The following is a 16,842-nucleotide window of genomic DNA, read 5'->3' on the forward strand; positions in this document are numbered from 1 at the left end:
AAGGTTAAGCTCACTTCTGCTTGTTCTACCCATGCTGAAAAAAATGGAATGATGTAAACAGATGGAATAATAGCCATGCTTTTTGTTTAATATTCTATAATAATGGCAATCCCTGAATCTAATACCCTGATTGTGCACGTTGGTTATTGTGCTCTTCAGAAACTGTTCTTGAGGTTCATGTGGTGGCTGCCTGGTTTCTTTCAGTTCAATAATGTATGTAATTCAAAAATACTTCTTGTATTCTTTTAAAGTATAATTTCATTCTGACAATTATACCTCTAATTGACTCAGTCATTAATCATAATTTGTATCCTATTTATTATAGTAATGAACAAAGTCTTGTATTCTTCTATCGTAACCCCTTTGTGGATCAAAATCAAAAGGCTCAGTTGTATTATTGACTATTTATTACAATGGCTTATGGGAAAAGCATATCTTTAGAATACTGTTTACTGTTATTGACTATTTACTGCAATTAGCTTATGGGAAAACGGTGTATTTTAGAAGATTTAGATTCTTTCGCTGCTGTCATTTTGAGGTTCTAGTCAGTCAAGTTTGCAGGGTAGGACAATGATAGTCATAAACCGTTACAGTTTCTGACAGTGAATTTTATACAATGCATTCATCAGTTTGAGTAGTGCAATCATATTTATTGCTAACATGCAATAGAAAAAGAAATAGAAATAAACTTTACTTATAACATGAAAAAATTATTTTTTTCTTAGAAATATAGATGTTAGTTCCCTGATGTGCCAGTTACTTTACTTTCAATCATAATGTTATATTAGTATTGTGTTTTGTATTAAGTTTCCCATCCATTAGGAAATGTTATGAGAAATGTGTGTCAGTGCTGGTGGGGTTTTGGGAAGAAATGGCTTTGCTACTAGATTTCCTCAGCAGCAGGGGGGTGTAATTTACACCCTAAACAGGCAGAAGAGTGGAACTGTAGCAGCCCTAGCTTAAGGAAGAATAGTCTCTCCTTTGGAGAAACTCTCATATATCCTGGTGGGTAGGATATATGGATATATACCTGATGGAAGGTTTTGGTCAAAGACCATAGGCTTTCCTTCAAAAAGAAGGTGAAATGCCATTTATCCAACAAGTGCTGCCGTTTCATTGTGTTTCACTTTGCTTTCAGCAATTTTGCCAATAAGAAATATACAAAGTTCACTGGAAATACATTTAGTATGGCTTCTGTCAGTTGTACATATCCTGTTTTTCCTGGTTTTGCGGGGGGTGGGAGGGGAAGGGGGTATCTCAAATGACAGAAGGTGCAGGCAGGAGCTGTGGGAGGTGTAATAACAGGGAAAGGAAAGCATTTCTTCTACTAGAGGAGACCAGAGGAGCTGAGGGCATTCAGCATTCAGTTAGCTGAAAACCAACATGACTGCTTTTGAAAAGTACACTACAGGACAGGAGAAGAGGCAACAGACAGAAGCTGGCCAGGTTTCAGAAACAGCTTTCTAGAAGAGCCCTGGGGGATTTAGGAAGGAATTTCATAAATGTATGCTTGAGATTATATACTGTCAGTTAGAGCAGAGGCAGGAAGTCCCTCACAGTTCTTTGTTCTGGGCTCTTAATCCACCCCTAAGAAGTCTGGCAGCTATTTCCTTTTCTTTGTCAGGACAGTTTGAGGTTTGAGGGTATAGCCCATGCTCTTATGTCCTGAGCGACTCAGACTTACTCTAGGAAAAACTGTAAGATGCTCAGCCCTGCTGCAGCAGGACTGGAAAGTGAGTGCAAATACAAATTCCTCTTTTGGCCTCTTCTTTTTCCTTTCACTGTAGCGGACATGGAGGAAGTGTGTGTTGACTTCAGGCTACCAGAGTAAGCTTCAGGTGCCAGTCTTCCCAGTGCAGAGATGCGTTTGACCGTTCTATCCTGAGAGGCTCCATGCAACTGCTAACTATCCTTCAGTAGCCAAAATGTCTATGCAAAACTAGGTTAGATGCCCCCCAGCTATGCTGCATCTGCAGTATTGACATTCCTGGAGTCAAAAATAATAGTAACAGCAATAACTGGTCAGGAAGTAATACCTAGATGTTCATGCGGTATATCCTGAAAGCCACTCGTGTATATTTAGGTGCATTCTGTTTGCCCAGAGTGGGCTGATTATAGTGCATAACATTGTAATCACATGCAGATTATTTAAAGTTGCTTTTTAATTTACAGAGTTAATGTACTGTGAAATCATTAAGTCTGACCTCCAAACAAAGTCACTTCTGTTTGGTTTGGGGAGTTTCCCCATCCTCCCCTCTACCTTCTCTTTTCCCACTCCTGGTTGTTGGATGGTTAAGATTTTGGAGGTTAGTTGACTTTTTTGAGTGACCTGGCAGCTCTGTATTAATGTATTCAAAATGTCAAATTGTTCTTTTAATTTTTAATAATTTCTGTAAGAAATAAGGATAATGAAGCATTACAGAAAAACGGTTTGATGATGCTTATATGTTACCAGGATTTCCTTGTACTCCCTCTTTTAGAAAATAATTTGAATACCTCTCAATTAAATCTCATATTTAAGCAGCAGGGTGTTTTGGCAGAAGCCAACTACGACACACTAATGAACTCTTCTAATTTGCTAAATTATTTTAAATGAATGACAGTACATTTAACTTCTGAACAGCTTTGATCAAGTCCACTTTTTGTCAGACTGCCTGCTGTGCTGAACTCTTTATTCCCAAACCCCACTCAGTTGTTCAGAAAAACTGTTAGAAACATTAAATTATTTCCTCTCTTAGAAGCATAAAGTCTACTGGAAAGCACTTAGCCAATTCATTGCTTTTCTTTTACCTGCCCTCAGTGCTGAAGCCTGGATAAGTCTTCATATTTGACAACACTTCATGTAAAAATGACTGGAGAGCTTTATTTTTTTTAATTGGAAGATCTCTATTTCACAATATGTTACCTTTCTAAAGAACACCTACGTTTTTCACCAATTATAGAAGCTGTCACAGTTACAAAACTTGAGCTAAAACTTGGTTCAGTTTTTCAGTTCCTGGTTGGATTCTATACATGCCTTGTGTAAAGTCAAAACATGAGACAGATTATTCCTGCTTCCTTTTATACTGTGAAGCCACATCATTTGTTGAGCCTGATGGAAAGAACTAATTTAACAGTATTCCTTCTCTCTTTTGGATCAGAGTACAACTGAGAAAATGAAGACTCCAGCAGAGTTTTTCTTTTCAAAGGGAATACGCATTTCTGTTCTCTCCTGCTACCTGATCTTCCCTTAGGAATTTGATACCTAATGCCCATGATGTGACATGGATGTTTTGTTTCATTGCAATGCATTTTATTTATACACCTTGTACTTACACACATCCATGTCCAAACTGTATGCCCTTATATAGGCTATACAACCTCAGGCTTTGCCTAGGAATCAATTACCATCAATTTCAGCTTAGGAAATACTGAGAAGCAAGAGCCCAGCTTATGAGGTCTTTGTGAAGCTATGATAACACTGAGGAAAATATTAGTGTTATTTTAAATTACAAATTTTTCTGCTGATGTCTCTTTCAAGAGTTATCTTCAGATATATCTCTTAATTACTTTTTACCGTTCCTATAGCATATAATTCCATCAGAAATTTCTGTTGGTCATGAGCAAAGTGCACCAAATTATCATATCTATTTGATGTAGTATATGATATTTACCTTTTATTGTGTGTCTTTTCTCTAACAGGCATTTAGCTATGCATGACAAATATTATGGGGAAAGAATTATGGTTAGCTGACTGCTGTTCTCACCAAGGAATACATAAAACCGAATCAAGACACTTAAAGTTTCTTCGCAAGAATCCCCATTTGTCTTTGAAAAAAACCCTAATGTTCATTTATCTAATGTTTTAAATTTTCTAAAATGTTTCAAACTTCACTGGAGATTATGTCACATGTATTGTGTGTGATTATATCAGGAAAAGATATATAGTCATTCAACAATGATTTTAATACTGTTTGAAGATAGGAATTATTAGCATTACTTAGACTGTCCCCTTTCATTGTTTCTAAGTTTTATAGGGAAATAGGTTTGCAACTGAATAAAGAGTGGTGACATGACAAAAACCTCCAGCTAACGTTCAGTAGAGGAGAGGCTATTTAGTCTAATTGTGGTTTTTTGTTTGGCATTGATACAAACTCTCCCAGTAGCTTGAGCTTTGCACTTCCCACTGTATATTCACTGTGGTTAAAACCACACCTTTCAAAAGCACAATATGCGTGTGGAAATCACATTAGAAAGCTGCACAAAATCAACAGTTGGCTTTGATGGCCTTCCCCTCTCTCATAGTAAAATTTCTGCTTTTGTAGCACATCTGAACCATTGACTGAAGTTTCAGGGTAAACCTGAAGCTTTTGCAATAAAACTCAGCTTTACAAAATCCTCCCAAAAAGTGCCACACATTGCTTGCATTTCTTTGGATTTATATCCTTTAAAACAAGTAAATGTATTGCCCTTAAAACAAAAACAATTGAGTAGTCAAAAAGACAGCCATACAGTGAATAACTTAGGCTAAGCAGGAATAATTTCATTTTTATGAGTTAGAAAATCTGTAAGGTATGTAAGGCCAGCCAGCTCCCACATCATGAAAGCCACTTCTGTAAAATATTATAATTGCACCTGTTAGAGACAGAAGTTTTATAAATCCCTCTGGGAGTGTTCAGGTCTGGACTGAGTCTTGCCTTTAGCCTTTGAACAGCAGCAATGCAAAAAACCATGCTGAGCTTTAGCCTCTTGCCATGCCTCGCAGCCAGCTCCTGGTAGCTGCACCAGCGTGTGCCGTTGTGTCTGCAGATGGTATTTCTGCCTTTGCTGGACTTGCTCCCTCTAGGTATACTAACCTATTGCTTGGAAACCCCCAGAGCCTCCCTCCGGGGGTAGTGAAGACCATATGGTGAGACATACGGTCGTCGTGAGACCTCCTTATGTCCTGGTTGTGCAAGTTGCTGGAGCATGAGACTAAAGGCCTAAGTGTCGTAGACATCTCAGTGTCACAGCAACACCATCCTGTCAAGTGTTGCTCTGCATATGAGAGGAAATGTGGAAAGCAAACCAAAACCCAAACCCCTCCTGTCATCTGCCTTAAGAAAGGGAAGCCATTTAAAAATTTTACATGCCATGAAGATAAAATATTGGAGGTCTTTAGTTTTAAAGTGTCAAGCTGGAGCTTTCATGAGGAGTGGAAGGAAAGAGTGATTCAGTCTCCCTGGAAGTCTGTGAGAGAACGGACCCCTTGACTGTAGGAGACCCCAGCCCTAACACCTTCCACTGACTCTGTGTGAAGACAGCAGTTTAATTTAGAAAACTAAGAAAGTACAGCTATACTGGAGTGTAAACCCTGCCGAAAGAAGGGGGATCAGAAAAGTTTCCAAAGAGATTTGGCATACAGCACACACAGAGCTCCTCTTATTCCTGCCATTTGCACTTCAGCATTCATATGTTTAAAATAAACTGTTATGTTTGAAAAAATCCTGAAGAACCTTCCTTGGTGACTTTGGTCCTGGTGGGTCATCTTCTGTGTTTCTCCCTGCTGGTAGTGCTGGGCTGCCTGGTGCGGGACTGGCTGGTTCTCCACTACCTGTCCCAACACCCACACACAGGGAGGAGCGAAAGGCAAAGTTAGGGAATTTTCTTGTCATGTATTTATTTAACCCATCGTGCTTGCCAGACCATAATTTGACCCCTAAATAGAGCGAGTGAATTGGTTTGTTCATTTTAAATGAGCTGCTAGAAGTCATGGGGAACCATATGTATTGATTCAGTATGTTAAATCTTTGGCATTATATGGACACAAATTCTGGATGAGTTAACTTCAGTAGAGGTTAAATAATGAATGGATTTTTTTATGATCTGGAGTTGTAGTCCACTGCTTCAGCTCTATGGAGCTGTTATGTTATTTAAAACAAAAAAAATCAGGTTTTCCTTCTCAATATGTCCCTAAAGAAGAGTTGTTCTGAAAGTGCTGAGTTTATTCAAGGTTGCCAGCATTTCAGCTTGACAGTTTCAGTGAGGCATATAAATCTCTAAACAGCAAAGGAGTAAGTGGAAATCTCAGGTTAGTTTAGTTCTTGGATTGGCACAATTTACTTTTTCTAAAATTTTGTGATGAAAAGGAATTTCAAAATGCTTTAAAAATACCTGCTGGTTTGGTTATGCTGCCATTTCTCGGTTTAAATCAAATGCATAGGAACCTGTTTTGCCATCTCTGACAATGCTCTAGACCTCTTGGAAAGAATCCCATGCAGAAAGACTATTACTCATAAAATTTATGTTCTCTAAACTCTGGACATTATTCATAAGGTTTTTTTGTTGTTAGCCTAATTCTAAACAGTTTGGCTAAAGTGCTTTATTGCCTAAGCTACAAGTGAAAATTCTAAGCACATGCCTTTTTTTTTTTTTTTTACATTTTGTGTGGTAAGACTGCTTTAAATTATAATTATAATTTAGTGTACGAATGTTCTTTCAGTGTTTGCAGCAGAAATTTGTCTTTCAAAAATCTACAAACAATTAAAAAAACCAACCATAAACAAAGGAGATGTTAGTTCTTAATGTTTCCTATGCTGTGGGAGATGATAGGTGACATTTCATGTATCATTAATCATCTCTCTACAGCTGGTTTTTTTCTTTACCTAGGCGAAGATGTCAAACCATTTACTCCTGGGAGAGCCAAGGAAATTGTGATGTCCCTACAGCAACCTGCAGTCTTCTGTAACATGGTTGATGACTGGCCAGCCCTCTACTGGAATGCGAAATACCTTTCTGCGCTGTTGGATGGGAAGATGATCCAGTTTAGGCTAGGTCTGAAGGCAGTGGATTTAGGTGAGATTGAGGTGGACTGGTGTTGCATGTCATAACTCTTTTCTAGGTTCTGCAATCCTCTGTTTCTCCATTATCACTGTTTACTCTCTAATGTATTATTTTCACCACTAGCTTTGCTTATAGGGCATTGATTTTGGCCAACAGTGGAACCCTGCTTTCTCTTTCTTGCGTGTTTATTCCTAGTAGGAAGTCTGGTGAGTAACACTAAGATGAGAATCAAGCATCTCCATTTTCTTTTCTTGCTGTTTAGTATTTGTGGTTGGTCCTGGTCTTTTACGTGATTGTGGTGTTCATGTAAGCTAAGCTTCCATATCCACAAACCTGAATGTGTTAAAAAATTAGGCAATTAACTGGGCTATCTTGTTGTTTTTTTAATCTGGATAACAGTGATAGTTCTCACTTTCCTCTCAGAGGTTTTATAAGATGATGGTTGTTTTCAGTACTTTAAAGTCCAGTGATGAAAGATGCTATAGAAGTATAAAGCTTTAAAAAAATTACTTGACATCAGTACAATGATCTCACCTCTAACTCTCTGGATTCACTCAGATATCTAGGAACATACCATGGGAGAAAGACATGATTTTAAATACTACAACTGCATTTTGGTCTGTATGCACACAGTACTAGTCATAGTCTATTTATGGACAGAGTGTCATACCAGGGAGGGAAGATACAGGAAACATGCTTCAAGGTGGAAATCTGCTAGCCACTTTGGAGGTTATTAATTGCTTTATTCATGCCCCGTACATCCTTTGCCATCCCAGCCACATACCAAAATATATTTTGCAGTGCACTTTCTCCCTTTTGCCTAAAGTATCACGTCTCCCTTCAATCTTTTTATTCCTAAGCCAGACAAACACAGTTCTTAAAAAATGTTCAATATAAGTCATGGTTTTTTTAGTCCCCACCTAGCTATTCTTTCTGTACTCTTCCAACCTTCTTCAGTTGGGCCACCTTTTTCTTGGAATACAGGATCTGCACAAAGACTCCAGATAAGGGTCTGCCAGTTCCTATGGAAGTGGTAGGATTACATCACATTGTCTTAACAACACTGTGTTACTGACCGTATTATTTCATCTTCAATTTTTGCAAGAGAAGTGATGAAACAGGAAGAAATGTTAGAGGGAAAACGCTGGGCATTTCAGGATTGCAAAGCATTTTACCAGCATAGATTAATGATTCCTATGTCCTTCCTGGGAAAACAGATGTTATTTATTCACTTTCTACAGATGGGATAACTGAGGTGTAGAATTAATATGTTGGTACACATCTTCACAGCAGTATCTTTATAGTTTGATGAGGTATCAGCCAACTCTTGCACTACATGTAAAAGGCATCCCATTGCCAATAGGGAAGAAGTTGCATACATATGACATTTTCCTTAACACCTCATTAATATATCTCAGTTGTAATATGCAAGGCTTACCAGGTAAAAGGATAGTTTTAGTCCTAGTCTCCATTAATTAGTAGGTGCTTTTTGAGAGCCAATTGGGTATTTCAGCTGGAAGAGCTTCTGATGGGATTGATAGAGTGTTACATAGCTAAGTGATGGATTAATGCTACCAGCTAAGTAGATAAGAGTCATCACTTGACAATAACTTGTAGTCACTAGGGATATAGAGTGGATTTAAACTGGAATTTGTATCTTGAAGTTGCATCTATCTATATTTTGCTTTTTCATAAAGGCATCAATCCGTAGGCAAAAATCGGTTTCTCTTCAGGAACCTCTGTTATATGCTAATGTGAGCTAGAAATGGGTAGAGCCTTCAGGGTTTATATTGTAACTGAATGAGACCTGTGATGCTATAAAAAATTTGCATTGTAAGGCTATATTAGTGAAGCCATTAGCCAAGCCATCTCAGAGTCTGAAATAATGTAATACATTTCATGTGCCACTGTCATTTGGAAGATGGTTGATCTCGCTCCTGTGCGCTTAACATTGTTTTTCAGCGAGGGTCTCTTATCATTATTCATGGTAACTTTCCCAGATGAAACGGAGGCAGTGATGTGGTTAGAGAAAGCAACAGGAGAATACAACTAAAATTGTACTGATCTCTCTGAATATTTCTCCAGTGTTTACAATAGATTCGTTGCCTTAAGACTAGATGGGACCATGCCTGGCACTAAGTTGTAAACATATGCGAGAAAGAAACTGTTCTCCTGCTTGTGGGTATATTTTGGTGTCTGAAACGACTGCTTCAGAGCTGCTGAGATTATTTAAGCCATGAGTTTCATCTGGAAGATCTTAAATAATTTGAGACCTCTTACTGTGACAATTTCTCATATTTCTTTAGTGCCACATCTGCAGCCTGGGTGGGGCGGCATTCCCAAACTGAATATTCCTTAATATAAAGAAGTGAGAACTGCAAAGGGGGCAACTTGGTGGGAGTTTCTTGGATTTTATATTTGCTTTTCTTGCTAGTTTGGAACTTCTTGAGTCATATGGATGTGGAAGGCACATGTGAAACATGGAAAACATAGCAGCTAGCAATATTATTTGTGTGAATTATTTGCAGCTACCTAAGGTTGTATGTTTGATAGTATTCTGTCTGATTACACAAGTTAAACAGTATGTGTCCATAAAAGGGGAAAAAGTAGAATCAGAGGATTAAGCATGCACAGAGATACCTCCAGAGAGAGTACCAGCGTTCATTACAAGAGCAATGAAGGTGCTATTAATCAGGAAATCCCTATCCATCTAGTTCCAGTCACACTAAGAGTCATTTATGGAACAAATCCTCCTGGGGGCCATCACAAGTCAAATGAAGCATGTGATTGGGAAAAGCCAACATGGCTTCACTAAAGGCAGAGCGTGCTTGACAAACCTGGTGGCTTTCTATGACAAAGTGACTTGCCTGGTTGACATGGGGTGGGCGGTAGACATTATTTACCTGGACTTCTCCAAGGCCTTTGATATGATCCCCCATAGTCTCCTCCTGGAGAAATTGATGTGTTATGGCCTAGATCAGTGGTCTGTGCAGTGGGTGGGGAACTGGCTGACAGGCTGCACCCAAAGGGTGGTGGTAAATAGCTCTTTCTCAAACTGGCAACCTGTCACTAGCGGAGTCCTCCAGGGATCAATATTGGGCCCAATGTTATTCAACATCTTTATAAGTGATCTGGATGATGGGATCAAGTGTAGCCCGATGAAGTTTGCAGATGACACCAAATTGAGCGGGGAAGTAGACACTCCAGAAGGGAGAGCTGCTCTGCAGGGAGATCTGGATAGGCTGGAAGAGTGGGCCAGCAAGAACCTTATGAAGTTCAACAAGGACAAGTGTAAGGTCTTGCACCTGGGAAAACATAATCCACGAGTGCAGCACAGACTGGGATCCACCTGGCTGGAGAGCAGCTCTGTGGAAAGGGACCTGGGGGTCCTGGTGGACAGGAAGCTCAACATGAGCGAACAGTGTGCTGCTGCGGCCAAGAAGGCCACCAGGGTGCTGGGTTGCATCAAAAAGGGCATCGCCAGCAGAGAGAAAGAAGTCATTATCCCACTCTACTCAGCGCTTGTCAGGCCACACCTGGAGTCCTGTGTACAGTTCTGGTCCCCTCTATACAAAAAGGATGTGGACAGGCTGGAAGGGGTTCCAGAGAAGAGCCACCCAGATGATCAAAGGACTGGGAAGCCTGTCATGCGAGGATAGGCTGGGAGAGCTGGGTTTGTTCAGCCTTGAGCAAAGGAGGCTCAGAGGGGATCTTATCACCACGTACCAGTACTTAAGGGGCAGCTACAAAGAAGATGGAGACTCCCTTTTTCCAAGGAGTCACACGGAGAGGACATGGGGGAACAGACACCCGTTACTCTTGGGGAGATTCCAGTTGGACATGAGAGGGAAATTTTTCACAGTGAGGACAGTCACCATTGGAATAATCTCCCCAGGGAAGTGGTTGACTCAGCCACGTTGGACACCTTCAGGAGTCGTCTGGACAGGGTGCTGGGCCATTTTGTCTAGACTGTGCTCTTCCTAGAAAGGTTGGACTAGATGATCCCTGAGGTCCCTTCCAACCTGGGATTCTGTGATTTTTCTGAGGTGAGATAAAGGGTGGGGAGCAGCTATGGAAGTTGAGTTTCTGGCAGAGAAAATGCAGCATTATAGCCCTTCTATCTGATGGCTACCTGGAGCACACCAGCAATTACAGAGGAAGAAGAAAGCTTACACAAAACTGCCTTCTGTATGCAGATGTTTCTTATTTTGACCATTTTCTCTGGTTGTGAAATGAATAAACAATGAGGTAACTGTGAAGAAGCTGGAGAGAGCAACAGGTTGTCATGCTGATCAGTTATGAGTCACAAGATCTCTGGGGAGATCTCTCTTAGAGATGTTGGGTAGAGCTGATGCTGTTGGATAGAAAAGGGCTGCAGCTTGGACGTCTGCCCAACAGGTTCTACCGCTAAGGAGGGCGAAAGAATTCAGACCTCTGAGGTTTGACATGGAGAGGGACTGCAAAGGTGGCCATAGACTCAGTAGCTGAATAGGAGGCTGAAAATATAATACAAATATCATATGCTAAATAAATGTCACAATGGTTATGGGAGTTGGATGTGGAGGGCCAGTTTTGTGGTTTGTGAGTGTGCCTGTGCTTTGTTATAGTATTAAATGGCTATTCCTTGCTTGGATTATTCGTTTAAATAATTTTAATTGCCCAGCAGCTGTGAATAGACATTTGGTTTTCTTTTAAGTTTAAAGAAATGGAGGACACATTTCACTTGCATTCTTACTGGAGCATTAGGGTATTTTCTAAAGCTATTGTCTTTTTTGTCTACATTTCTTTTAGCATACATTGCAAACACTGTCTTTCTGAGTAGAACAGAATTTGGCATCTGCCAGGACCAGACTTTAACTAAGGAAGGGAGCTGCTTCCTGCAAAAAACACTTCTTGCCTCTCTCCCTCCCTCCAGTTTCAATCTGTGGCATTAGGTGAGAGAGAGGAGGACAGTCATGCCTTCAGATACTATCTCATCAGGCAGCACTGGTAGCTTACTTTAGACTTAGATGGCTTAATCTACAATTTATCAATTATGAAACACCTTCAGCTTTTAGTTATTAAGTATTAGCAAACTGGTTAATAATGTTCTTGCTTTCAGCTGCCCATTGCTAACATTTTCACACTAGTTGCAGTCTACGAATCCATCTAAGCAATTTCTCCAGATTGCCCAAATACGTTTTTTATTACTATTTATTTTTCCATAAGCACCCACCTTGGTACTGAACAAGTTATAAATTAAACCAAGAACCCTGCCTGAGGAGATTGTATCCTCGAAGACAGTCTTGCCTTTCATAGTTGGATTTTTTGAAATGAAGCTCAGGGTGAAATACACTGTGAGGTAAAAAGAGCATATTACTTGCCTTTAAAGCACTTGCTCCTGATTTATCTTGGAAAATAGGCAGTGTCGTAAGCACTCTCTGTTCTCATCAAAATTATACAGATACTGAGTATCTGTATTTATGAAGTATACTTCAGTAGCGCTTGTATCTTTTATCTGATTTTTCCATCAGACCATCTTTTAGTAAAATGATGCGCATTGCATTAATGACTGGGTATCAGGAGAGGGCATTGGACTGCAACACAGGGAATCAGATATAGGGGCTTTGGTTGTTGCAGGTGATTTGTATGTCTTGTATGCATTTCTTAGGTAGGGAGCCCTCCTACTGCACAGACCCAGATTACAGATTGCTGAATGATGTGATAGTGGGGTTTATTTTTAGTTAATTAATTTGATAGTGAGGAGAAGGAAAACCACTACTAGGCTACTACAATGGAAAATGGCAAAATGATAGTGATAAAGGTTTGTAAAAGCTGTTCTCCCGCCCAAAGGGAATAAGAACAAATGTATGAGACGCTATGGGAATTACTGCGATAATAAAATGAGAGCAGTAAAGAACGAAGAGCTGCTGCTGCACAGCAGTGAAAGGATCCCATTTCTGAGCAGCTCTGTGCAAGTTACACAAGGTTAAATTGCAGCTCCGTCATTGTCATTCATACAGGCTGCAGTAATTTTTTCCCAGTAGTAGTTACAGTAAAGTAATATTTATTTTTTTTAACCATTGGATAAGTGTGTTTGAAGCTGGCACTATTAGCAGCTGTGGGAAATGAAGATCTCTGATTAACCACAATTAAAGTATGCTGTGATGTGGGTTATCTTGTAGGCCTTCCAAGTGACCTGACCTTGAGCTGAAAGGCTGTATCAGTCAGCCTCACCAAAGCATGACAGGAGAAAAACAGTGCTGGTAAATACTTCTTATGTCTGCCAAGGAACACCTCAATATGCTTTTGTCAGTCCCAAATGAAAAATAAAGACACACAGCATTTTAGATTGAACATTGGCACTCATTGGCTGCAAGATTAACTTCCTACGCATTACTGTGCTGATCCGGTTATTGGTTCAGAGAAGGGGAAAGATGAACACGTCCATCTACATAAATTCACAGTGACAAAATAAAGGGTACTGAAATACTTGTGTGCACATTTGCAGCTCACACTTAAGAAGGGAGATGAAGCAGAGGACTCTCAGTTGTTTAGGGAACTTGAACGTATTATTGAGTTACTGTGCTGAAGGGTGCCTTGCACATGAACAACTATTGCTGAGTTTTTACCTCGCAGCAAGCTCAAAGTAACAGCCGTTTGCTTAAACCTTAATGAAAAAGCAATAGTCTCAGTCTTTAATTATGAGTTAGGTGATGAAAACCATTTTATTGACCAGAGTCAAGCCACCTAGTCTCATGTTGCATTTAACCAGAGCTGAGAGAGAAATTACATATTATTTGTGCTCAGTGCTCATGTAATATTTGGCTTTTCTTTTGTTGCTGTAGTTCCCCAGTTTGAAACGAGGTGTAGCTATGTGAAGGCTACACTTGAAGAGTTTTTGGCTTGGAGTTGTGGGCAGCCTTCTTGTCTCTCTGGACCATTCAGTTGTTACGAGTACTCCAAATATTGGGCTTACGCTGACTACAAATACATTGCCACGACGTTTGAAGAAAAGCCAGAAATTTTCCAGGTAAAACATTAATATTATCTCTTCCTAGTTTAGACATTGCAAATTATGTAGTGTAGCTTCTGAAACCCCTACTGCTGTCCCCGCCCTGTTCCATTGGCCATTTATTTAAAAATTTTCAAATAAAAGCTATTGGCTCTCAGGCTAACGGAAAGCTAGTACTAAGTGGCAGCCATCTAAAATTCTGGGTCTCCTTGTATGCTTAAAAACAACACCACAAGTGGCAAAAATAACTACCAGACTGGCAGCGCTCCCCTTCCCATTTAGCCCAGGATCATTTTGTGACTGAGCAGGCTGGGGCAGCACCGAGTCATGTGTGACCTTTGCGGCTGAACGCTTTCCTTCCCTGCACCTCTGCTGAAGGTATGAAAGTGAGGTGGGAATAGGGTGTGGAAATGACAGGCAGCTGGCAGGCTTGGCATCTTGCAAACTTGAGACCCTGCTGCTGCCCCAGATCCACCTTGTACCCAAATGGTACCTGAAGTAACAGCTCCACTCAGGACAGAGGATTTGATGGCATGAATTCTCTTGTAACAACAAGGCTGTAGCATGGTTTTGCTCCATGTTTTGCCTTGTGGCTCATATTGTCAAGTGGCACATTTCCTTCCCTTAATATATTTAGATTAACTGTTTGTGAGGAGGAGAAATTCTGAGTCTTCTGGATCATCATACCTTTATTGTCTGTGGAGGCAGTAAAATACATGAAGTAACCTGTAAAAGGAAGTACATAATCTACGGTAATTTCCAAATGCAGGTATTAGGACACCTACCTGGGGTATTTTCTTTTACTTTCTTCATGTTTGTCTGCTATTTCAATGTATTAGTTCATCTACATTCCTGCTACTTCTTGCAAATTGTCAGAGGGCAAAATTAAGGGTAGCTCTACAAAAGGTGTATTTTTTCAAAAGATATAAAATAAAAATAGTATATGAAGCCTTATTCATTTCTATACTTTCAAATGTGAAGACGGAATCGTAATTCCCTGCAAATAACGTATCACTGGCGTGACAGAGAATATGAACTGATAACCCCCCTCAAATTAATGATTTCCTCAGAAAGCATTTCACATGCTCCTTATATGTATTTTATTTTTTTATACCAGTAAAAGTAGTATTTTTCCATGCTGAGTCTTTTTTCAGTCTGCCTCCTTTCTCATTGGTCTGTGGGTTGGAAGGTAAGGTTGAGGTACAGAGACTGTTTTACCTTTCTTTCTCTCCTCCCTTCCTAAGCACACTGAAACACAACCAGGATCACATAAACTTGGACTGCATGACTCTGATACTGGGTCATGTTGTCTGAACTAAGTTGGGAGTTCCAGGGATGGTTCAGGCTTCCTCAGATCTTTGAGTGACTTCCTCCCTCATGGTCCTGCCTTGGTCTTCTCTCTTTCTGCCTCAACAGACAGCATTTTCCTGTGTTTTATGGCACAAGGTAATAGCAGCTCAGAAGATCTGAATAGCCTGCTGCTTCATTCGGTCAATAAAAACACACTTGAAGGAAACAACCATTTCCCTACCTCCTTCTTCCCCTTGCCCCCATTCAAGAACAAAATTGAGGCTCCAGGAATTGCATTTCTCTGCAGGTGTCGTGCCACAACCTCATCACCTGACCTATAACAAGCAACAGATTGTACTGCAATTTTAGAATAGGCAAGCGTAATGGTTATGCTGTGGAATTTTTTTAAAGCAGAATCTGGGAAAGGAAAAAATGGTGTTATGCAAGCAAATATGGTGTATGTCATCTGCCAGTTTCACAGGCATGGGAGTGAAATGCATCCGTCAGTTCCAGACTCATACGGCTTTTGAAATACTGCTACACAATTTATACCAGCCAGAAGAGTTCTTTGTAGAAATTCTCTTCCATTCCTGTGTGAATTTGATGATAACCCCTTTTTTCTTTTTAGATTTTATTTAGATTTACGTAAGGTGATCTGAAGGGGAAAAGAAGGCCAACTGCACTGTTATTTATAGTGATTAATAGGGCCATTTAGAAGTTGTTTGAAATTTAGATTGCACTGTTTATCATTTACAGTTGTGTGGGCTAAGGTAATGATTCCATTATTCTAATCTATGAGCAGTATCTAGCATCTTACATTTTTTGTTCAGTTGATATTTCATTACAGAATTTGAGATATAAATCAGAAGCAAGATATATGCGTGAAGTTTAAATAGAAATGAGACCTTTTATAGTGACGTATGGGTACAGATTAACTTCATTATAAGCAGCAAATGAAATAAATATAATTCACGAGTAATGTGCCATCTGTTATGGTTGGAACACCTTTTAGTACATTTCTCCTTTTTATTGTAGAAAAGGAACCCACTGTAACAAGATTTCAGTAATCCTACCGGTTCCTTTTCAGTTCATTGGTTAAAAACTATTCTACCCATAATCGCTTCAACTATTTGCTACAGCTGCACCATTTTCAAAAAGTTCTTTTAAATCTTATATTGATTATGTATGCTTTCTTTCCACTTAAATTGTAACAAAATACAAAAACTATTTAGGTGTGAGATTAAAGTGTAGAGATGGTGTTACGCTTAACTTTATCACTGAAATAGTTGTATTGGATTTTAAATTTTATGGCTGCTGAAATCTATAGGAGCAACTTTTTGATTTTTTGCTGCCTTTGACAAATGTTTATATTACACTTCTGCATTTTTTTTCAAATTATATCTTTAAAATCAATAACTCTGAAATTCCAAATCTCTAGCAACACCTAATTTCTAGGAAGGCTGTTGCTCATTTTGAGGGTTTCCTGATACAGAGTCATGGTGAAGTCATCCTTATGGTAATGTCTAGCTGTAGTTTTCCTCATCCATAGATCTTTAAAAAGTATAGTCATCCACCTGTCTGCAAGCAGCTAGCTTACACACTTAAATTAGGCTAGAATCCTATTTTATCTTTATAGACAGTGGAAAGAGAGAGGCTTTTCCAAGGCATGATTGAGAGTCCTTTGACAGGAGCAGGAGCCAAGCTTAAATTAGGTTCCTAAAGTTAGGTGATGTGAATGACCCTAAAGTGCTTTACTG

The 16,842-nt window shown here is 39.6% G+C and overlaps 1 protein-coding gene across 4 annotated transcripts in view; it reads left to right on the forward strand.

The window, feature by feature from the left end:
* HSPBAP1 (HSPB1 associated protein 1) overlaps window positions 1-16,842 on the forward strand; it is a 38,888-nt gene that overhangs the window by 6,504 nt on the left and 15,542 nt on the right. For 2 of the 4 annotated variants that reach the window (XM_075093037.1, XM_075093039.1), the window contains exons 2-3: window positions 6,628-6,813; window positions 13,629-13,813. In XM_075093037.1, the coding sequence (XP_074949138.1) occupies window positions 6,628-6,813; window positions 13,629-13,813 (371 nt within the window). Of the gene's footprint in view, window positions 1-2,241; window positions 2,307-6,627; window positions 6,814-13,628; window positions 13,814-16,842 lie in introns of those variants that run through there. The other 2 variants (XM_075093040.1, XM_075093038.1) reach the window with 2 other exon arrangements.

Source organism: Phalacrocorax aristotelis, chromosome 5 (assembly GCF_949628215.1).
Source record: "Phalacrocorax aristotelis chromosome 5, bGulAri2.1, whole genome shotgun sequence".
NCBI lineage: Eukaryota > Metazoa > Chordata > Aves > Suliformes > Phalacrocoracidae > Phalacrocorax > Phalacrocorax aristotelis.